General features: G+C 37.7%; 1 protein-coding gene across 1 annotated transcript; it reads left to right on the top strand.

Moving 5' to 3' along the window:
• Window positions 1-2,239: 2,239 nt before the first annotated feature.
• On the top strand, window positions 2,240-15,690 carry zbtb32 (zinc finger and BTB domain containing 32). Its single transcript, XM_063017296.1, has 4 exons — window positions 2,240-3,186; window positions 7,426-7,526; window positions 14,335-14,502; window positions 15,461-15,690. The coding sequence occupies exons 1-4, from the start codon at window positions 2,240-2,242 to the stop codon at window positions 15,688-15,690; spliced, it is 1,446 nt and encodes a 481-aa protein (XP_062873366.1).
• The last annotated feature ends 8,959 nt before the right edge of the window (window positions 15,691-24,649 follow it).

Genomic DNA, 24,649 nt, shown 5'->3' on the forward strand with positions numbered 1-24,649 from the left:
ACTTCTTTACATTAAAACTATTAAAATAAATTATAATTCTAATTATGCATTATAATACATTTTTGCTACTTGCCTGTTAAACTCCACTAATGTCACAGCAATAATCATATTTATATGAGGTAAAATCATGGCAACACATAAACCACATCATGAACATTACACAGATAGAGTCTTAGCTTTCCAGTGTTAATATCTCTTCATTATTATTTTTTATTATTATTTTGTTTATAATCTCATGTTTATTAATCTATGTGAATGTCTTTATAAATAAATTCTACCCACTTTCCAGATTAAATTCCCCCTTTTATTATTTATTTATTATATTATTATTATTACTTTCACCTGGAAACACTGGGCCCAAAGCAGAAATACCCTGGGCAGGGTGCCAATCCATCGCAGGGCTTTGACCAGTCATGTCTGTGTAGACACCTGGTTGGCCAATAGCATGTTGTATTAAAAGTCACTTACCAAACAAACATTAAATTACCACTACCTAAATTGCTTAAACCATTAATTTAATGGCATTAAAAAAGCTTTACATTTTAACATTTTGGTGTTGATTTTAATGTGCAACTCTCTATAAACTGTAAATGAGGAACTACAATTGTTGGTGGTCAGATTTGATGAACAGATTTGTGTAATACTTGTGGCAATTTTAAGTAGAATTAATTAGACTATTAGTGTAAAAGTATGTCCTTAAATATTCTTATAATATAGTTTGTGTAACATTTATTATAATTACATAAATGTCATTTTGTAGACGCTTTTGTCCCATGTGACTTACAGCTGTGACTGAGTATAGCGCAGGCAACTGAGAGTCTTGCTCGGGTGCCCAACACTATTGTTCAACAGGGCCTTTGTTATCAGTCTTGTACCCTCACCACTGAGCTACTGCCGCTCAAAACTTAAAACAAAGGTTGAAAAGCTATTTAAAGCATCTAATAATCAGTAATACATGTCAGATTACTCAGTGATTTATATCATTTACGCCGCCTCGCGTGTGGTTATGGGTCATTGTTGCATATTAGTTACCAATTTCATAACGCACGTAAGTCTAGTAAGATCATTAGTTTGCTAATGTTTTGTAAAAATGAAAACATTTAGTTTAAGCCCGTATCTTTATATTAATGCTGATATTATAATAGCAATATAATTTAATAGACCTACTGTATGTCTAGCTAACTAACTTGGTCAAGAGAAACTTAAAATATATGTAAAGTTTTTATATGTAATTGATATAAACTGTTATAGAATGATTTCATGTTTTCATATTTATTTTAGTTTTTATGAATAACATTTGTATGTTTAGTGTAATTAAAAAACTGCGTAGGTTTGGGCATCATATAAGTCCAATGATATATACAATGTTGTGTGTGTGTGTGTGTGTGTGTATAACATCAAAACCACCTCCTTGTTTCTACACTCACTGTCCATTTGATCAGCTCCACTTACCATATAGAAGCACTTTGTAGTTCTACAATTACTGACTGTAGTCCATCTGTTTCTCTGCATGCTTTGTTATCCCCCTTTCACCCTGTTCTTCAATGGTCAGGACCATCACAGGACCCCCACAGAGCAGGTATTATTTAGGTGGTGGATCATTCTTAGCTCTGCAGTGACACTGACATGGTGGTGGTGTGTTAGTGTGTGTTGTGCTGGTATGAGTGGATCAGACACAGCAGCACTGATGGAGTTTTTAAACACCTCACTGTCACTGCTGGACTGAGAATAGTCCACCAACCAAAAATATCCAGACAAAAGTGCCCCATGGGCAGCAACCCGAGACCACTGATGAAGGTAGGTCTAGAAGATGATCAAAAACTTTGAAGTACGTCTGTGGAAATTTGTGCCATTCAGCCAGAAGAGCTTTTGTATGGCTGGGCACTGATGATGGTCAGGAAAGCCTTAGTTGATGTTCCAGTTTATTCCAAAGCTGTTCAGTGGGGCTGAGGTCAGAGCTCTGTGCAGGAAACCAAGCCTTTCTTCATAGAGCTTTATAGAGCTTCCAGGCCTTCCTTAAACTGTTGCTGCACAGTTGGAAGCATTTAATTTCCTTTATATAATTAATTTTTAATAATAATAATAATAATAAAAAAGTTACAGCATGCCATCATCTGATCTCCCTCCCCTCTTATTTTGTTTCGCCAGGTTGATCGAAATTCACCAACCTTACAGCAACAATCACGATCACTTCCTCCAGCATCCTCTTTTGGAGCCCTTCCTCTTTTATGTGTGCGAGATGATCAGAATCCAAAACCCCCATCCTTTACCCTTTCTACACCAGACTGAAACATTTCTGCGTGAAGGCACCCTCTGTGACACCATCCTCAAAGTTGAGGATCACATTTTTAAAGTTCATGCACTGGTACTGTCCTGGGCCAGCAAGAGCCTTGAGCGCCAGCTGACCAACCAAAGTTCAAGCAAGAGCTATTGCTGCATCGTGGACGGTGTCCCACCCCACACGGTTAGGCAAATCCTTGATTATGTCTACAGCGCGTGGGTGGAGGTTCCGAAAGGGGACCTGCCAGATCTTCTTAGAGGGGCGCAGCATCTGGAGGTACATTCGCTGATAGAGCAGTGTCTGGTGCAACTGAAGATACAAGAAGAGCTCAAACATGCAAACAAGAGGTTCTCCCCCGAAATCGACACAGGACATCGTGATTCAAGTAAAAAAATCCCCTCCTCTGATGAAGCATCTCTCAGTTCTTCTTCAGAATCTCCTCCAGTGACACATTTCGTTTATGAAAGGTTAAAGCATGTCACTAGCCAGCCACCTTCACCACAGAAACCCCCTTTGTCCGTTGCTGTAGCATCTCCCACCTCTTCCAGGGAATCTGTTTCCACCACCGACTCATGCTTGACCCCTTCGCTGCCCCAGCTGTCCTCGATTCGCTGGCCTCCACTTAACCCCTCACGCCGAATGCTCCTCAGCTATAGCGACCTTATAGCAATTCAGCACATGATGGCATGTTCCTACCCTGCACCCCTGTACCCATTCTTTCAGCACTCTGTCCAGTTGCACATGCCCTCTTCTATAGTGGGCTACTCAGGTTTGCTTCATCCTCACCAGCACCCTCTTCGTCCTCGGCCTCTGACACTTGATAGCCCTCTCATCCCAGACCTCAAAGACAAAAACGACTCCATCAGTGACGTTCTGCCAGGCGTAGTGACTCAAGACAGAGAAAGGTAAGATAAAGGCCTGTGAGAGGTTTTTGCACATTTTCTACTGTCTGTGTGGGTTTACTTCTGGGTACACTTCTTTTCTCTGGTCTCTTCAAATTCATGTCAGTCATGGATTTGGTAAACACCACTCAGGGACCCCAGTGCAAAGTACGCTAGTTCACTACTGGTGAGATCTGGGAATCCAGGTTTCAAATCTCAGTGGTGCTAACGGCCGGTCTGGCGTCTGCATGGACATGATTGGCTAATGTCTGAAGGGAACGGGTGGCAGAAACAGACTACCCACTAGGAGGTGAACTTGCCGATGCGCTCTCAGTTCCAGCACGGATAGAAATAGGATGGTTGCATCATAAAGTTCATCCAGCGTAAAAACTGTACCATGTCTGGAATGCAGAACAGATCTGCTATGCAAAAAGACAATACAGTATATACAGCAAAAAATCTAAATATTTAATATAAAATGTCTAGTTATATGAAATTATACAATTATCAGTATGCAAACATTTATATGCATTAACTGAGAGACGTCTCTCTGTTTTTTTCTAACAAACACATTTTCTCCAGCCACTTTCAACCTACCCACCAACTATATTTATATACTCACTGTATATATAGATCCAATGAGGTTGATGTCATTTGACATATTTCCTGGCTCCTCCTCTAGTGCATATAGTGGTTGGCTTTGTAAAGATTATGTGGTTACTTTGTAGATAGAACACATTTACAAGCACAACAATAATAAATATATACAGTTGATTCAGAAAGCATTACTGTGTTGTAAATTTTGACTTAATAATTTTGAAATGGAAAAAAAACCCAGCCTGAACTGCATCATTCTAAAAACATGCACTAAAGATCACTTGGTTAATCCCATTCCCATTTCGATAGAACATTCTTTATATAGCATCATTCTGTAAATAAGACTGGGGGTTGAACCATATATAAAATCAGGGGTTGAACCTTATATAAGACTGAAAGTTAAACCATATATAAGATAGAGGGTTGAACCATATATAAGACAGAGGGTTGAACCATATATAAGACTGGGGGTTGAGCCATATTTACATTTTCAGCATTTAGCAGACGCTTTTATCCAAAGCGACTTACACAATAAGCGGAACACGATGAGCAATTGAGGGTTAAGGGCCTTGCTCAAGGACCCAACAGTGGCAACTTGGTGGTGGCGGGGCTTGAACCGGCAATCTTCTGTTTACTAGTCCAGTACCTTAACCACTGAGCTATCACTGGCTTATATTTAAGACTGGGGGTTAAACCTTATATAAGACTGGGGGTTGAACCATATATAAGACTGGGGGTTAAACAACATATACAATTGAGGGTTAAACCATATGTAAGACTGGGGGTTGAACCATATATAAGACTGGGCGTTGAGCCATATGTTAAACTGGGGGTTGAACCTAATATAAAACTTGGGGTTAAACAACATATAAAATTGAGGGTTGAACCATATATAAAATTAGTGGTTGAACCATATATAAGACTGGGGATTAAACCATATATAAGATTGGGGGTTGAACCAACTATAAGACTGGTGGTTAAACCATATATAAGACTGTGGGTTGAACCATATATAAAACCGGGAGTTGAACCATATATAAGACTGGGGGCTGAACCATATATAAGACTGGGGGTTGAACCATATGTAAGACTGGGGGTTGAACCATATGTAAGACTGGGGGTTGAGTCATATATAAAACTGTGGGTTGAACCATATATAAAACCAGGAGTTGAACCATATATAAGACTGGGGGTTGAACCATATGTAAGACTGGGGGTTGAACCATATGTAAGACTGGGGGTTGAACAAAAAAAAAGACCGAGAGTCAAACCTTATACAAGACAGAGGGATAAACCTTATTTAAGACTGGAGGTTAAACCATATATAAGACCGGGGTTTGAACCTTATACAAGACTGGGGGTTGAACCATATATAAGACCGGGGTTTAAACCTTATACAAGACTGGGGGTTGAACCATATATAAGATTGGGGGTTGAACCAACTATAAGACTGGTGGTTAAACCATATATAAAACTGGGGGTTGAACCATATATAAAACTGTGGGTTGAACCATATATAAAACTGTGGGTTGAACCATATATAAAACCGGGAGTTGAACCATATATAAGACTGGGGGTTAAACCATATGTAAGACTGGGGGTTGAACCATATGTAAGACTGGGGGTTGAACCATATGTAAGACTGGGGGTTGAACAAAAAAAAAAGACCGAGAGTCGAACCTTATACAAGACAGAGGGATAAACCTTATTTAAGACTGGGGGTTAAACCATATATAAGACAGAGGGTTGAACCATATATAAGACCGGGGTTTGAACCTTATACAAGACTGGGGGTTGAACCTTATATAAGGCTGATGGTTAAAACCATATATGAAACTAGAGGTTGAACCAATTATAAGACTGGGGGTTAAACAATAGTGCACGTGGACTTTTGTCAGGAGAACTAGATGTATTTCTTTTCTTTTTTATTAAAAATATTTAAATATAACATATAAAAAGTTAGACTGAATAACAAAAAAGTAATTCAGTACGTTTCCGCTCACAATATCATCTGCAGGATTAATGCAAAACAGAGGCAACAGTTTTTCCTGCAGTCTTCGTGCTGAAACCTCACACCGACTCATGAGCACTGTACGTCAGCTCGTGAGCCTTCGCACTGTACTTCCCACTCAGTTCCTGTGTGTGAACTGTTATGGAGCAAAAGCACTATTACAATTAGGATGGAGAAACAGAGGGGAGATCCCTTAATTCCCCCCAGTTACCTAAACGGCAAATATGAAAGCTCTGTTTTAGTCTCATTCTTAGCCACTGTCTGAATCCTGTGTATAAACACACATTTCATTCATACTGTGATTTTCTAGCGGCGCTTCATTAACCGATGAACAGCTATAATGTACAAAACTTACACATTTCCACTGTCTGATCTCATCTAATATAATCCTTAGACTGAAACTAATAAGTTCCAATGCTTCTTCATTTTCCGATGCACTTTGTGTTTTTCGCTGCCCACGGAGCTCTAACCAACTAACCAAATGAGCCTATAATCAGGTAAAAGATTTATACTGAAAGGAAAAGAAGGAAGGAATCGACCACACAGAACTCGTCTCACTCATACTGTAGATTTTAATCTGTGTCCACCTTTATCTTGGCAGAGGAAACCGTAACCTTCATGCTCCACTTCCTGCTTCAGAAACCTAAATGCTTGGGGGTTTTTTTTCCCCACCTTGCAGTTATTTTAGACTAAAACCTGAAAAGTGTGTCCCAGTGTGCTTTTAGTTAAAGACTTTACTTTTATCCTGTTGCTAATTATATAAAACATAAATGCAATAAAGCATAAATACAAATAAGACTTTAAATTTACTAGAGACAAAGCAGGTACATGAAAATATGAAATCAATTTACTAACTGAATTGCTGTTTATTTTCATTGCAGTTAGTGTCACATAAAAGAAGTTACATTTAAAAGAAAAGAGTTTAAAAAACATAGTTTAATAACATTTTATATAAAATATGTTATACTGTCTACAATACAAAATAATTTAAATAAATAACCTGAGTACTTCAGATGTCTGTGCAGCATATCGTTTCTCCATACGTGCTGTTACTGAACATGAATAGTATTATTAATGGACCACAGACCCCCTGTGGGTCTGTGAAGGTTCATTATGTAAATAATATGTTTCACATTTGACCTTTTTGGGGCATACTTTTCATTAAGTGCTATAATGAAATGCAGGTGCACTATAGTTTAAATGCTACTATATGATATACTGTGCTCTATTTCAAATATTACTATTACTACATTTTATTATAGCTGCTATAAATGAGCTTTTAGAGTGTCTGTAGATATTACGTACCCACTAAGTTAAAGAGCATTTAAATAAATGATGTTAAATAAAAAGGCCTGGGTCACACTTCACATTCTAATTCATCTCAAAGTTGTTAATTAGTGTTAAGGTCAGGGCTCTGTGTAGGCTGTAAGAATTCCCTAACACCAGACTCATCAAATTACATCTTTATTAAATTAAAATTATGTATGTTAGGTCCTTTAAATTCTTTAAAACACATTGTAATCATGCTGATAAGATTTTACATTCTCATAAGAGTCTGGCTGTTAGCTGCTGCGAACTGCTTTGTACTGTTGAAAAGGTCTTGCAGCCTTAAACACTGTCGTTGTTTTATTTTTATTTATTTATTTATTCTACAGGAAGCAAAAGGTGCAGTCAGAGAGGGAGACAAGTTGCAGAAACTGCAGAAAGCCGATTGTTGATATCTCTTGGAGACCGTCGGTCAGGTCAGGATTCTCAGGTAAATGTAAATGAGTAAATGATTGTCAGGTACATGTAGTACACATTTTATTCATTAAATAAATAAAATGTCAGAATACAAGTGAATACAAGTGAACTTACAGCCTTGCATCCATTTCTAAAAGAAGAATGTCACAGTCAAGCAGGCTTTATATCTCCATGGACCTGAAAACTGCTACACACCGAAATTTACACACCAATTTTAACCCTTTCATGCATGGTGGTCACTACAGTGGACACCTATTTAAAAGTCATTATTTTTTTATGTGCGTAGGTTTTACTGCTATACCAAACAACCCAGTATTTTTAATTTTGCATCTCTGTGATTATATACACAATCAAAAGGTGTTTATACCAAGGTGAGATGTACAGAGATCAGATCTGGGACTGGAAACTACTGGCCTCAGTTTAAGGAAGCAAAAAAGCAAAAAATGCACACAGATGCCAAGATGCTCTATGCACACAAAAAAAAACAAAAAAAAAACAAGTAAATCGGCTTAAAATATCTTGTGCCTTTGTGCCCCGGCTGTTTTGCTAACGTATCGTAAATAGATTTTACATACAAACCAAGTCATCTTTTTTCTATGTTTTCACATAGCATTGGACTGTTCATGTTTCTTTTTTTTTACAGTCGGTCCAGTAACTGTTAAAACATGATAACATTTGTTGTACATCATTAAAAGTTTGTATTTAACTTTATTTATTTCTAAAAATGATTGTTCTATTCATTGGGCTGTTAATGAAATATAGCTCTCAGTAAAACTCAAATGCATGCTGACCAACTGAATGGACATATAAATTACACTTAATTGATTACATTTATAATTTTAAAAAGCATTTCAATAGTTTTATTATCCTAAAAGGAAAACTAAACCATTTTGGAAAAAAAATCTTGATTCATGTTGTTATAATTCATGCATGAACGGGTTAATTAATAATTGGAATCAAGAGTTTAAAAATAAATTACACACACTTATGGATTTTTAAAAATAATAATTAAACTCCTTTCAATTTTTTTACCCTAATACAACAGTGTGTTTCTTCTTACTTTTTCTATTCTCACTTTATAAATAGTTTTTTTCTTTTATGACCCTCTCACCTGATTGGCTAAAAAGAAAATACTTGCTCCTTAACAATTACATTTAATGAATGGAAAAAAAAAGTTATTTTACGATGTTCTCATCTGATTGGATAAACACAATGCAGTGGTCACCCATGTGTGATTTCAACATCATCAACAATGTGCACACACACACAGACGCACACACATGCAGCCCCTATGGACCTTTACATTGTAGTTATTGTGTTATGCCATGTCCAGTTCTCCTAGTGTAAGCCGTGACAGAGCAAGCTTTCTTGTGATGGCACGCACGTATGTGCCATCCTGAATAAGCCAGACTACCTGTGCAACCTGAATAGGCTGTAGGTACCACCCCACGCTACCAGTAGTTACAAGGACACTAGCAAAGCGTAAAACTAGAATAGAATCACTCAGAAATGATAAGAAGAGAGTAAACTGTCTGTGGCCACCATCTAAAAAACAATCCCTTTTTGGTGGTTGTCTTGCAGTTGCCTCTTTATTGTACACGAAAATAATTGAAGCAGGGGAAAATGATTCACATAATTATGATTCTTAATTGGACAAATGTAATCACTGAAGTTTGCTGCTATACTATAATGATTTATCACTTTTTTTATTCTTGAGTGGTGTAGATGAAACTGAATTGAATTGATGTGCATTGAGAAGGAGTGAAAAAGAGAGAGTACATTGTGGCTCTCTTTTGTGGTAGTGGTTGGTGCACTGCTGCGGTTGCTTAACTATACTAAAGCATAATGTACTGTGAACTGATTGGCTGTACAGTACACACAGCATGGAAAGTGATGCGAACATTACCTTTCACCCTAGTTTCGCTTATTTACTCTGCAGGATTTTTTCTACACTTAAAAAACTTTTACACAGAATAAACTTGGAACAGAAATTAATCTGCTTAGGAGTGTACGGCCCTTCATAAAATTATGGTTAAGGGCTTTGCTCAGGGGATTGAACCAACGATCTTCTGAAAGTCCAGTTTTTTAATGGGAGCAAGATCTGAACTGCAGGCAGGCGAGTCAAGCACATGCACTTTGTGTCTATGAAGTCTATGCTATAACGTTCATACAGAGTGAAGACTGGCATTGTCCTGATGTCAGCATAAGCATTTAAAAAGTCCCTATATACTTCTTGGCATTAATGGTACATTCCTGCATATGCCAGTCACCCATACTATGGGCACTAACGCACCTCCTAACATGACAGCTCAAACATGAACCCATCTGACCACAGCACACATTTTCACTGACTTTTGGTCCATCTGAGACAAGTTCACACATTACTGCATAGAACTGATTTACTTTGCATAGTAGAGTTTCAGTTGGTATTTTCTGATGCAGCTGCGGACTGTGTTAGATGACTACGGTTTTCAGAAGTACTCCTGAGCTCATGCTCAGTATGACCGTTGCTCATGCAATGCTGTTTAAAGGCCTGTCGGCCAGGTACATTCAACAATGGTTTTAAGCTTCAACAGACTGAGGTTTCTTAAATCTTTCCACGATATTATATATAGTAGATGGAAAAATTCTGTGTTGCGAAATGTTCTTTTTACACAAAATATAATAACTAAATATAACTAATATTTCATCTACACTAAGGATAGTCAGTTATTCAAACTGTTTTTGTTATTGTATATTGTATAACACTGATTATCTCTTCATCACGGCACCCACGGTTAGTGGGGGGGATATATTAGGCAGCAGGTGAACATTTTATCCTTAAAGTTGATGTTAAAAGCAGGGAAAATGGGCAAGCGTGAGGTTGACAAGGGCCAAATTGTGATGGCTGAATGACTGGGTCAGAGCATCTCCAAAACTGCAGCTCTTGTGGGGTGTTCCCGGGCTGCAGTGGACAGTATCTATCAAAAGTGGTCCAAGGAGGGAACAGTGGTAAACCGGCAACAGGGTCATGGGCGGCCAAGGCTCACTGATGCCCGTGTGGTCCGATCCAGCAGACGAGCTACTGTAGCTCAAATTGCTGAAGAAGTTAATGCTGGTTCTGATATAAAGGTGTCAGAATACACCTGTTGCATAAGGGGAAGCAAAAGGGGGACCAGCACAATGTTATGCCTCATCGGTGTATACTATTTCACCATCATTTCATACATTTAATTTAAACACAGTTAAATTTTTAGACATTGTACTTATAAATATAAACAAAAATCATGTATTTTAAGTGTACAGCAGCTTAAAAAGAAAGATTTATTATGTATTCACTACATTAAATATACAGTATATAATGACTGCATAACACAAAGCAAGTTCTAGATATTAATGCCACTGAAAATTATAGTCAATAACAAATGTATTGGTGGAAACTGCATCTGGTTTTATTATAATTGAAGTAATTATTATTTGGGACAATTTTACAAGTAGCAATCAGGAGAAGATGATAATGATGATGATGAGAAGATGCTTTAGAAATACATAAAATCTAAAGACATTTCACATGTAAATACAGAGTAAACAGATCCACATTAAGTTCATCCCTTTACATACCAAACATTTTTCATTGTTTTATTCATTTCTTTTTCTGTCCTTTACAGCATCCTGTGCTAGAGAAGAAGAGTTTTAAAATAGGTGCTAAGCCACGAAAAGCTTTATGTCATTGTCACTCTACTACACATTCACACCAGCTTCCATGCGTTCTTTCTTCTCAGAAACTGTCTCGCTACCTAAACAAAGACAAAAGTGTTAACCTTGCTCGTTTGACTTGTATGAAAGAGGATGTGGTGTGTGTGTGTGTGTGTGTGTGTGTGTGTGTGTGTGTGTGGACACAAGGAGCAGTACAGCAGGTTGCATACTGAAAGTTGCCACAGGATGTGCTTATCTAAAAATGGGCCTCTTAGCAAATATGGCAACTTTGGGATGTCACCTCATCTTTTTGATCATCTTTAACTCTTAACTAGTCAAGTGCTATCTGCTATTTAAATACAAGCCTGTCCAAAACACACACAAAATAGGTACTGTTAAAGTCAGTACATGGATGTCAAGACTCACATTCAGTGTTTGAATTTTAGTATTTCTGCAATTGATTTGAATATTTACTTTTTGTCCCTTCCTTCCCCTTAAATAAATAACAAATTAGATCGGTCAATAAACAGTGGACTTACACCGATCAGCCATAACATTAAAACCACCTCCTTGTTTCTACACTCACTTTCCATTTTATCAGCTCCACTTACCATAAAGAAGCACTTTGTAGTTCTACAATTACTGACTGTAGTCCAACTGTTTCTCTGCATGCTTTGTTAGCCCCCTTTCATGCTGTTCTTCAATGGTCAGGACCCCCACAGGACCACCACAGAGCAGGTATTATTTAGGTGGTGGATCATTCTTAGCACTGCAGTGACACTGACATGGTAGTGGTGTGTTAGTGTGTGTTGTGCTGGTATGAGTGGAGTCTTTAAACACCTCACTGTCACTGCTGGACTGAGAATAGTCCACCAACCAAAAATATCCAGCCAACAGAGCCCCGTGTGCAGCATCCTGTGACCACTGATGAAGGTCTAGAAGATGACCAACTCAAACAGCAGGAATAGATGAGCGATCATCTCTGACTTTACATCTACAAGGTGAACCAACTAGGTAGGAGTGTCTAATAGAGTGGACAGTGAGTGGACACGGTATTTAAAAACTCCAGCAGTGCTGCTGTGTCTGATCCGCTCATACCAGCACAACACACACCAACACACCACCACCATGTCAGTGTCACTGCAGTGCTGAGAATGATCCACCACCTAAATAATACCTGCTCTGTGGTGGTCCTGTGGGGGTGCTGACCATTTGAAAAACAGGGTGAAAGCAGGCTAAAACAGTATGTAGAGAAATAAATGGACTACAGTCAGTAATTGTAGAACTACAAAGTGCTTCTGTATGGTAAGTGGAGCTGATAAAATGGACAGTGAGTGTAGAAACAAGGAGGTGGTTTTAATGTTATGGCTGATCAGTGTATGTCAAGAATTACATTCAGTGTTGGAATCACAATGTTGGAATTTTGGTATTGCTGCAGTTCATTTTAATACATTCTTTTTGTCTCTCAAAATTAAATAACAAATGAGATCAGTCAGTAAACAGTAGTCTTTTATGGTACATAACCAAAAAAAACTGGGCAACTGGGTCACGTGTGTAGAGAAATAGGTTAGTTTACACCAAAACTTGTCATTTGTATTTGTAAGTGAGCTGACCGCAATGACCTGCTTATGGTTTTCCACTTGCACATGCTTAAGTAATCAGAGCAAATATATTTAGATGTTTTTTATTTAGAATTCGTACGACAAAGTAAGAATTTGTACTGCAGTGCAATTTTTTGCAGGGCTTAGTATAAAGGCCTTATACTATATGAGCTGTCCAGCTATTTAATGTCTAATTCTATTTAAACATTCTTCAGTATTACAATAGTTACAATTCTGACATGACACACACTCACTAGTATCACAAATGCACCACATATACAGAGAGCTCACATTTTAGTCTCTACATCAAAACATCAACATGCATGTGTTGAATGGAATGGCAGGCAAGTTGTGTGCTCATCAAGACCTGTATTCATGCCTAATGTTGCTAAGGTCAGTTGAAATTAACCTGATATGATACACCGACAAAGCATAACATTATGACCACTGACAGGTGAAGTGAATAACACTGATTATTTCTTCATCACGGCACCTGTTAGTGGGGGGGATATATTAGGCAGCAAGTGAACATTTTATCTTCAAAGTTGATGTTAGAAGCAGGAAAAATGAACAAGCGTAATGATTTGAGGGCCAAATTGTGATGGCTAGATCACTGGGTCAGAGCATCTCCAAAACTGCAGCTCTTGTGGGGTGTTTCCGGTCTGCAGTGGTCAGTATCTATCAAAAGTGGTCCAAGGAAGGAACAGTGGTAAACCGGCGACAGGGTCATGGGTGGCCAAGGCTCATTGATGCACGTGGGGAGCGAAGGCTGGCCCAGGTGGTCCAATCCAACAGACGAACTACTGCAGCTCAAACTGCTGAAGAAGTTAATGCTGGTTCTGATAGAAAGGTGTCAGAATACACAGTGGATCACAGGGGGGCCAACACAATATTATTATGTTATGCCTTATCGGTGTATTATCATTTTGATATTTAAAGTGGCTGAATAGATTAAAATGTTATTTGACTCATTGAGAAGATGAATGAAAAGATTTGCAATACAAAGCTGACATTCACTTGTGTATTTAATAAGCATGTGGACTCTCTTCCTAATTCTTAAGTTATTTAGTAAATTTAAACAAATTTTCAGTGCTCGAGTGATGCACCAGTCTATTATGTCAGCCCACCACTTTTGAGAACCGTGTTCGAATCTCAGCAGTGCTACTGGCCGGCCGAGCTACACAGACATGATTCCCTATGGAAAAGTGGATCATGATCCTCATTGCTGCAGCCTTACTTGGATGAGAGATGGTTGTTTTACAGATAAATGATTCACAGATACGTGACACTTCATACAATATGTGTTAATGCTTTCGGTGAGACCCTGTCTCTGGCAGGTCAAAAGAAGTGGTCAAAGCAACTTTTTTCCCTTAGTGTTTGTGGCTGCAACTGACACAGTTTGAGCACCACAAAATATAAGCATAATTAACAGCATGTCCAAATGATAACTTGAAATAGAGAAATAGAGGTTAAAACTAATCTAACTACTTGCTATAGAATCATGTTGGCCTGCAGTTAATAATTCTCTCTCGTTTTCTCCTCCAGGTTCAGAGTTGATGCTGTGTAAATTCTGTCAGAAAAGTTCAAGGGAAAAGCGATCGCTGCGCTCACTGCAACGGGGTCTCAAAGGAGAGAAACCTTACCAGTGCAAACACTGCAACAAAAGATTCAGTCTAAAACACCAACTAGATACACACCTCAGAGTGCACACAGGTACAAACACCTCAGGTGCAAACAATATAATTCAGTGGTGGGCAAACTACGGCCCGAGGGCACCATACGGCCTGTTAGACTGTTTAATCCAGAGTATTTACGAAATTGTCCTAAAACCGCATTAATTTCACCTTTTTCCTGCTATACGCTGCATTTCAGTAGATTCCACTAGATGGCACATTCCAAACACTACCGACCTTTGCTAAAGCCGAGACTGTCTGGTCCACACACAGATATTCAGTTGTCACATTTGCCATCGCACTGAGCCCTACTGACCCTCTGGAGTCGCCTATTAAACCAGCATGATTTAGCCACTTGGCTGGTTTAAACCATCACACATAAACTATTAACTTATGTCGAAGGTGCTGCTTTAAACGCTGAATTGGTTTTGTTTAGACAGTGATACACCAAGTAGAAACAAAGATAAAAATAATAAAAAATACATAAAAAAATCACATTCACGCATGTGTAAACGTGCACATAATGGGATGAGTCTGGCGTTTGTCTGGCCCGTCTGTCAATTTTTAAAATCCAGTGTGGCCCTTGAGCCGAAAAGTTTGCCCACCCCGATATAATCCAAGAACCACCAAAAACAGATGTACCTTGATGCAGAAGCTGCTGGAACGTCTTTTAAACCCATGACAATTAGAAGCCTTTACCACAAAGTTTTTTTTTTTCTTCATCAAATTAATAATCTAGACTCAAACTTCCTAACACTGACATACAGTTTATTTCTCTTACAAGCTTTTGCAAACTTTTTCATTTAATTGGAATTGAACAGAACATTTAAACATTTTACAAGTAGCCTAGATTTATTATCTTGTTTTTTTAATTATCTATCTTACCACAATTGACAAAAACCAAATATAAAAAATCTTGTCAAAATAGAAGCTATTAAAGCTATATATTAAATGCTACCACAAAACCTTAATTTCTCTCTATGATTCTCTTTATCCAGGTGAGAAGCCATTCGAGTGTCGGCTGTGTGGTCAGCGGTCACGTGACTACTCGGCCATGATCAAGCACCTACGCACCCACAGTGGTGCCACGCCGTATCAGTGCACTTTGTGTTTAGAGTTCTGTAGCAGCCTGGCTACCATGCAGAAGCACCTGAAGGGTCACCCGAGTCAGGACTTTCCTCCGAACTGGAGCCTGAGCAGCACCTACCTTTACACCTGTCATACATGAAGTTCCTGTCAAATGTACAGTAGTTCTACTGTGTTGTAATATTATATATTATTATTCATTCTTTCATTTATTCGGTGCCATTTTTACAACTGCCTTGTTCTGGTCAGGGTCGCGGTGGGTCTGATTCATTGGGCAAAAGGTAGGAAACACCCAGGACAGGTCGCCACTCCATCTCAGGGCATACACACACACACACACACACACAAACTTGAGCAGATGAAGGGAGAACATAGAAACTTCACACAACTAAACCCAGGCCCTTCTTGTTGTGAGGCGCTACCCACTGTGCCACCATGCCACCCTATATCATATTATACTATTAAACATGTAGCAGAAAACCACGTTTTTATAATAGAAAACAACAGCAAAGCAGACACTAGTATGCTGCTGCTTAATTTATTATTGTTTATTTTGTTCTGTTGATCCCAAATAAATTAGACTAATTCGCCTAAAAAGTTTAACATCATGTGCTGATAATGGGCATGTTGAGGATGAATTATTGTGGGTTTTGCAAAGTATGATCATTGCACATGCAAGAATAATACAGTATATAATTGTGTTTTTTGTGTTTTATATTTGATAACTATGATGAGTTCTGAAACCCACCCTGAAGTATGAGTAAGACATTATCATGCTGATTTATGGAAACATCATTGGGGATAAAGGATGTTTTTGAACCTCATTATATTTGATGGCTGTTATGCAAAAACACAAAGCAATCACTAGACCTTGTGCTTTTCACAAAATGCTGCTTGTAGCACCATGGCTTCCTCACCATACCTGGTGAACATTAGGTAAACATTAGAAAATGTGTTCCTGTCCAACAAATACAGTCAGGATCTGCTTCTTTTTTTTTCCTTTTCACTTACCAGTGGTGAAATTAAACAGAGAGCTGTATTGTGTATGCAGAGACATGCTATGCTCTCTATGAATCATCCACCACTTGTGCACATGCCTCGACCAGCCAGGAACAATTTTAAAGAAATATGACATAACTGGAGAGGTTTAAAGTATTACTTTTGTTTTGTATAGTTGATTCATGATATAAACAGGATATTAATCTTATAGACTCACCTGTTCAGCTGTGAACATCGAACTTCTTGATCTTGTGGCGTTTCTGAGGTCTTGTTCGGCACCCTGAGCATAAACCAGATATTAAAAAAATATATGCTGCTTTTCAGCCTCTTTACAGCATTTACAGACAGTAGCTAATCACCATGACTGTTAATCATAGTGTCTTTCAGTGTAGAATTTGCTCTTATGTTTTAAACCATTATTATATTTTGATTTTTTTATAGCTTGTATAATACATGAATTAAAGCATTATAATAACCACTACTTTTGCAGAAGTGTGTTCTTCACGTTTACAATATTTAGTTTTGTCTCCCTCTTGTGGTTCACTTCTATAATACACGCTCTATGGATCTCCATGGCGTGTTTAAAGTTCAATACCTCACACTACCCCAGTACATCCTGCATACTACCCCAGATTATACAACACACTGCACTAGTATAGACTGCATTCTATCCTAGTTTACAATGCAAGCTGACAGCATTGACTGCTACCTGTGTTAGTATGTACTGCATACTGCCCCAGTACATTCTGCATAGCATTCTACCTGTTTTTACCAGTCTGATTTAACTGGTCATATAAAAAAATAACCAGCCTTTTTTTGGACTGTTTGGTTTGTTAGGTTTTATCGGAACTTACTCAACACATTCAAATAAAAATTGTCTTCTAGTGGATGTAATTGTTTATACTATTTGTCAATCTTCCAAAACAACTGCTAGTAAGCTTTACTGTACGTATATACACCGATCAGGCATAACATTATGAGCACTGACAGGTGAAGTGAATAACACTGATTATCTCTTCAGCACGGCACCTGTTAGTGGGGGGGATATATTAGGCAGCAAGTAACATTTTACTATTAAAGTTGATGTTAGAAGCAGGAAAAAATATACAAGCGTGAGAATTTGAGGGCCAAATCGTGATGGCTAGACGACTGCGTCAGAGCATCTCTGAACTGAACTGCAGCTCCTGTGAGGTGTTCTTGGTCTGTAGTGGTCAGTACTTATCAAAAGTGATCCAAGGAAGGAACAGTGGTAATGGGCGGCCAAGGCTCATTGATGCACATGGGGAGCGAAGGCTGGGCCGTGTGATCTGATCCAACAGACGAGCTACAGTAGCTCAAACTGCTGAAGAAGTTAATGCTGGTTCTGATAGAAAGGTGTCAGAATACACAGAGCATCACAGTCGCAGGGCTGTTTTGGCAACAAAAGGGGGACCAAAACAATATTAGGAAGGTGGTCATAATGTTATGCCTCATCGGTGTATGTTGATAATTCAAAAAATATTTTTTACAAATATAAATACATATTTTACTAATACTGGGACACTTGGAAAATCACTTTATTAAAATGATGCACAATTTAATCAGATAAAGTTTTAGGAAGGCATTTTTAGGCTCAGTTTCCCTAACTCAATATTAGTAAGATTATGTTAGTGAACTTTTAGCATAATTTAATAATTAGTACATCCCAAAGACCAAAAATGTCAGGCAGTGCAATGGAAGGACCACATATGCAGATTTCCAGACTCCTGGCGACCATATAGATGGTGTTTCTCCAGAACATCCTGCTTTCTGTTTGGGCCTTCAGGTTTCTTGGTGGCTTGTTCATTCATATATATTTAAGGTATGTATTTATGATATATGTATGATTAAAGTACATTTATAAGCTTGTCCACACTCATTTTATGACATTACAAGGACTGAGGTGTGACCTAATGTCAGCTATCAGTCAAGATAGGGCTTGTTTAGTTTATCATGTTGAGTTTGATGTTAAGATTAAAATCCCGTCTAATAATAAATAGTAATTAATTTCTCACTGACCCATAGTCAATATATCATCTTTCAATAGCAACATTGTGATTATTATGACAACACTGTTTTGACACGACTGTTTTGACAAGCTCTAATGCCGCACTTTGGGAATAAATCATGTGGGATTAATTCTTGCAGTTGTTGTGCCCTCTAATAACATGTTTATTAAAAACATTGCTCTGGGACTGCTTTAAAATACCTTCAAGTAGCAACAGGTTTAAAAAACAATAACAAAACAAATCAGTCCAGAAGGGTCAATTACACTAGTGCTAAAGCTTAAGGGAATAATCACAAATAATTGGACAGTGTATTTTTTTCTAATGTGCCCTGATAGTTTCCACTGTTTTAAATCTTTAACTAACTCTTTTCATTAGGTGTGCCATGGTGGACGGGGTAAAATGGTAGTAATGTGTTTATTATATACAATCTTTAAACTTCTATGTTTTACTACTTGGTTTAGAATAGTCCAGCATCCAGATTTTTTCCCCAAAGTGTTTTATAGTGCAGGACTGACAATGTTTAAGCTATATGTGCCAAACTGTGCCAATAAGGAAGGTTTGCCTAATTATGTGACCATCAAGTGTAAATGGTTTGTAGTGACATCTAGGGCCTTCAGAGGGACAATTACTGCTGATGAGATCTGTCCTATTCACAAGAGGCATGTATTCAGTGACCATTATATAATTAAATTAACCCTGGTCTAAACCTCATTGCTCTCCCTTGACCGAATCAGTGGCAACTAATTAAAGACCCTTGGCGCTCAGTTCAAGTACACAAGCATGCAGTATGAGATCTAACTAATAGAGAATACATCAAGTTACCACCACCTTTCCAAAACATTTTCCCAAATTAGGTCCCATATGTACTAAAATTTATATACATTAATTGCAGAGGGCACTTGGGTGAAACAAAGACCTATTATGCTAGCACACCACCACTAAAGTCTGGGTTAAGTGTAAATGGTTTGTAGTGGCATCTAGGGCCTTCAGAGGGACAATTACCGCTCATAAGGTCTGTCCTATTCACCAGTGGCAAGAAAAAAAATGCCTAGAGCTCTGCACCATTAGCAGTGACCATCATATAATTAAATTAACCCTGCTCTCCCTTGGCCGAGTCAGTGGCAAATAATTAGAAGACCCTTGCCGCTCTGTTAAAGTATGCAAGTATGCAGTATGAGTTGTATGTATATATTGATTGTTGACAGTGCTGTGGTGGTCCATTGTGCTAGCACACCACCACTAAGAACTTGGTTTGAATCCTAGTACGGCTGTTGGCTGTGAACAGACATGTCTGCCAGGGACATGATTGGGTATGTTGGACTGTGATGAACTGGCACTACATCCAGTTTATCGTGCTCCTGCCCTACACCAGTGTTTTATAATAAATCTGGACCTGCCACGACCCTAACCAGGAAAAATTGGTTGGTAAAAATTAAAAATGATTGCTGACAGTACACCTTGCTTGTGTGAGTTATCTGTTAGCAAGTTAAGCTAATTTGGTCTATTACAATGTATTTACTTCAACCCTACATTGTTATTGTAGTTGTCTTTGATAATATTATATTAAATCTCAGCCAATTCACTTCAAATGTTTGTGAAACTATGCACACAAAACCCTAACCTTACCTTTTAAATAATAACTCAGTCAGTCAATGTATCTTCACATTTTAGTCTTTTAATGTACATTTGCAAAAGCTAATTTTATGAATTGTTGATTTCTTAGTTTTGATTGGTTGGAAGGTTTTTACTCATGTCAACAGCTGTTAATGCATTTGCTTGTTCAAATACAATTATACATTCGTTCATTTTAGTAACTGTTTAATTCTAATCAGAGATTAAACCTTTAGCTGGGTCTCAGTACCAAGGCATTCACTTTTTCTTCTATTCACTTACTTACATCTAGTGAAATGTAAAGCAGATTCTTCACACAGTATGTTTTGTGAGGAAACCCAGAGTTCCAAAAGAAACCAGAAGAACGTAGGCCAAGAAAATAACATAATCACTATGATGATCTTACATCATGGTGCAAATGATCACTTACGATAAACTGATACAACTAAAGACGTGCAAATTTTAAAACGATATAGGCAATAATAATCTTTTATTTTTGCTAATATGTGTTGAACATGCACACTATATGGCCAGATGTATATAAATCTTTAAACAGTTAAACATGCTTCAGCATTAATGTTGATTTGCCACATGGTTGGAAACATGTAATCGATTTAAAATAGCTAGCAATGTATGTGTGTAAAAAGCTGAACTGAAAAAGACGAAAGGGTGTCCACATAATTTTAGTCATATAATGTACTTTATATAGAAGATATATAGGCCTGGAGCATCATTTACAACATTTAATAATATTTTGAAACATATTGTGGTAAAATCAACAATATAAATGAAGATAATAATATATTAACCTTAACAGTAAAATAACCGCATGCCAGTCAACCTCAGTCTCAGGAAGATGCTGGTAGTGGGGGTGTCTCCCAGTGGCATTATTAGCAACAATTTCCATTACTAGGTTAACCATAAACAATATCCAAACACTTGCTGGAGACAGCTCTCCAGGGGTTAATTATAAGACAACAGTGTACCAGAATCCCCTATTTGTCTCGTTAATGAAATGCTTTGTATTGAGCTGATGTAACATATTATTGTGGTTTAACAGTCTCAAAAGAAAAGAAAAAGAAAACACATTGTTCTGAATTGTTTGTTGTAGAGACCACTTTGTTATTCTGAAAGTTTTGGTGATGATTCAGTGTTTGCCTCCTTTAATATGACAAGATATCAACAAATTGCCAATAAAAAGGCCAAGTGACACAAATGTCAACAATATAACCTTCAGTATTCAAATATTACTTATTACAATATAGATTTCTTCAATTTGTGTTTTAGTAATGGTGGTGTAGAGCTGTTTAACAAGTCACTCTGAAATCGTTGATTATTGTTTATTTTGGTTGGAATTGAATGCATGTGAAGCATTAGATATTGCTGAATTGTGAAATGATTAAACAATGGTCTGTGGCAAAATTCCTCATTATATTAAACAGGTGGTGAGTCAAAATGACCCTTTTCCATAAGCTGTCAAATAAATGACTAAGCTATTGAACACTGAACACTGTAGAGATCAGGCCTTCAGGCCCGTGATGTTCTTTAAATGTTCTCTTAATGTGCATTACACATGCAGTTGCCCACATAAATAAAAAAAAAACATGGTGAACATTTCCTGTTCCTGTATGACTGTGCCCATCCCCTTAAAGACATGGTTTGACAATTTTGGTATGTGGCCTTCATAGAGTCCTGAATGTAACCCCACTGAACATCTTTGTGGTAAATTTAAAAGTTTGTGAGTCAGGCCAGGATATGAGGCTGTTTTAGTCACAACCACCCTAATCCAATAGCATAGGCATTAATATGATGTTCAATACATGAACCATATCAGGGCGGCACAGTGGCTCGGGGGTAGCACTTTCTGTGTGGAGTTCAGACGTGCAGTCAGGATATCTGAAGATACAAAATTGTCCATGACTGTGTTTAACATTAAACTTGTGAACTGATGAATCTTGTGTGATGAATCATGAATGTAACTGAAGTGTGTAAAACATCCTGAAGACGTTAAAATCCTAATAAATAAATATAAATAAATCAACAATATCATGGTCAGCTTTCTTTATCCATTTGGTCACACAGTGTATGTAGGTTAGGTAAAATTAAACTCGTATAAAGCAACAGCACTGCAGCTTTTAATTTTAGCTCTGTAAGAGCACACCTACATGTATACAGTATTTGAGTATCAGTAAAGACAATTTAGCTACCAACAAATGTGACACTTCTCCCAAATTTAAAAAGACAGTCACAGATGTATTCACAGAGCCAAATAAATAAAGCAGATTACAATAAGAAACACGATGTTTCCAGATCTTTAACAATGTTTTATCTTGGTCAGGATCTGATATAATGGGCGAGAGGTAATGTGATTACAACACAAAAACATGGGTCATGGGATCCTTGCTTTAATACTTGGCCATCATGATTGTCTGTACGGATTTTAACAAGGTCTTTTTGTGGGCTTTTATGTTTTCTTTTATCTCCCAAATTACCTGCAGAAGGTATGTTGGGACAGTGGTAGCCAAGTGGGTAGAGCTTTGGGCTATCAACTGAAAGGTTGAGAGTTCGAATCCCAGCTTTGCTATGCAGCCACTGTTGGCCCTTGGAGCAAGGCCCTTAACCCTCTCTGCTCCAGGGGCGCCGTGCAATGGCTGACCGTGCGCTCTGACCCCAGCTTCCAAACAAGCTGAGATATGCAAAGAAAGAATTTCTCATGGTGTTCTTCACATACATTCAAATCCTAATCACATGTGTTTTCAAAAGACAGTCTGATGCCAAAAGCAAGGCGATTCACAAGCCAAAAAAGGCATTCATGTTGACTGCTCTAACCTGCTTAAGCAAGTGTATGTGTGAGTGTATGATGTGAATAGACTGAACATGTAAGGTGCATTTCTTTTTGACTTGTGATTTTGAAAAAGAACGTTTAACAAACTTATTACCAGGTGTCCACAAACTTTTGCCCATATAGTGGATCATATACTGTACATAGCTAGTGCTGCTGTCTATTAAGTAGACTACTAACTGGTGTAAAGTAATGTAACAATGTATGGCATTGTGACCTATTTACTTTAGTGGAGAGCATTACTGGACTTAGGATATGCATGATGGTTGTCATCCAGTAGATTGCGATCAGAGGATGAGCAGGTGAAGGTGGTACAGTGCAATGTGCCCAGATAAATGATCAAAAATGAAATTACAACTGTTCATCAATGCATTTGTAAAAACTCCATATCAGCAGTATTAAATATCTCTTGTAAACCTTATCCGCTTCTCCAAAACATTAAATCCATAATGTAAAGTTTGTTTGGCTTGAATTGCATAGAGAATGACATGCAGGAGTGAGGCCTCTGCTCCTACTTTTTCTTATTACTTTGTACCTTGTAACAGTGGCGTCGTCAAGGGGGCATGAACTACTGTAAGAATATACATAATTGACAGCAGCTAATAAAATATATCAGAAAGAAGCATATTATGCATATGCGGATCAATTGCCTCATACAGTGCAGCAGCTAACTGCGGTCTTGTTTCTCTGGTGCAGGATTGTTGTTGTACAGTAAAATGTTAATTGTACCGTATTAGTCTATGCAAATCAGATAATTAGTTATCAACTAGTCTGTAAGCTACAATAATAGACTTCCTGAAATGTAGTTATGGCTTTTTGTTTTGGTGTGCCACCCCAAGATTTTCAGTGGCCCCATCTGGCCTCCACCATCATAATATATTTTAAATGTTTATATTCATTCAGTCTCAAAAAAAAAGCAGACATGATAAAAATCCCTCAAATGATCCCTCAAATGACCTCAAATATACAGAAAAAACAAGATGTAAGGTAAGGGCAGTGGCATCTTAGTATAAGGGTACTGGACTAGAAATCAGAAAGTCAGTCAGACTTGGACATTTGTAAGCAGCTTACAATTACACTGCCGTGTAAATGACAGATCAATAGATTAGATTAGATTAGATTATTTACACATATTACAGTTAAAGTGCAGTAGTGACCAGATAAGTAAACTGAAGAGGCATATATTAAGAACAATAAACAGATAATGATTGTCCAGTGTATAGACTAGTATATAATTACAGAGTTAGGAAAGGTGCATGGAGACTAAAACATCAAAACTTTTGGTACAAGATTTCACTGTTATGTTTTTTTCTTGTTTGTTTGTTTCTCGGATATTCACTTCGGCAAATTATCCCACAGTACCCACTTCTCGCTTGGGAATAAAAAGGGACTGGCATGTAATGTTTTAAATTTGAAAGCTTCACTAAGTTACATTAGAAGACTGGTTGGCTTTTCAGCAATAGTGAATGTTCCGGCATTATACTGCAGACTTTGGGTGAGTAAATATGATATAAAGGCAATGTATTACTAGTTGAAATGAGCAAATCTGACATAGCATGTTTTTTTTTTGTTTGTTTGTTTTAGGTTTCTTTACAGTGGAACAATAAAGCAAGTGGATTAAA

Source organism: Trichomycterus rosablanca, chromosome 20 (assembly GCF_030014385.1).
Source record: "Trichomycterus rosablanca isolate fTriRos1 chromosome 20, fTriRos1.hap1, whole genome shotgun sequence".
Taxonomy (NCBI): domain Eukaryota; kingdom Metazoa; phylum Chordata; class Actinopteri; order Siluriformes; family Trichomycteridae; genus Trichomycterus; species Trichomycterus rosablanca.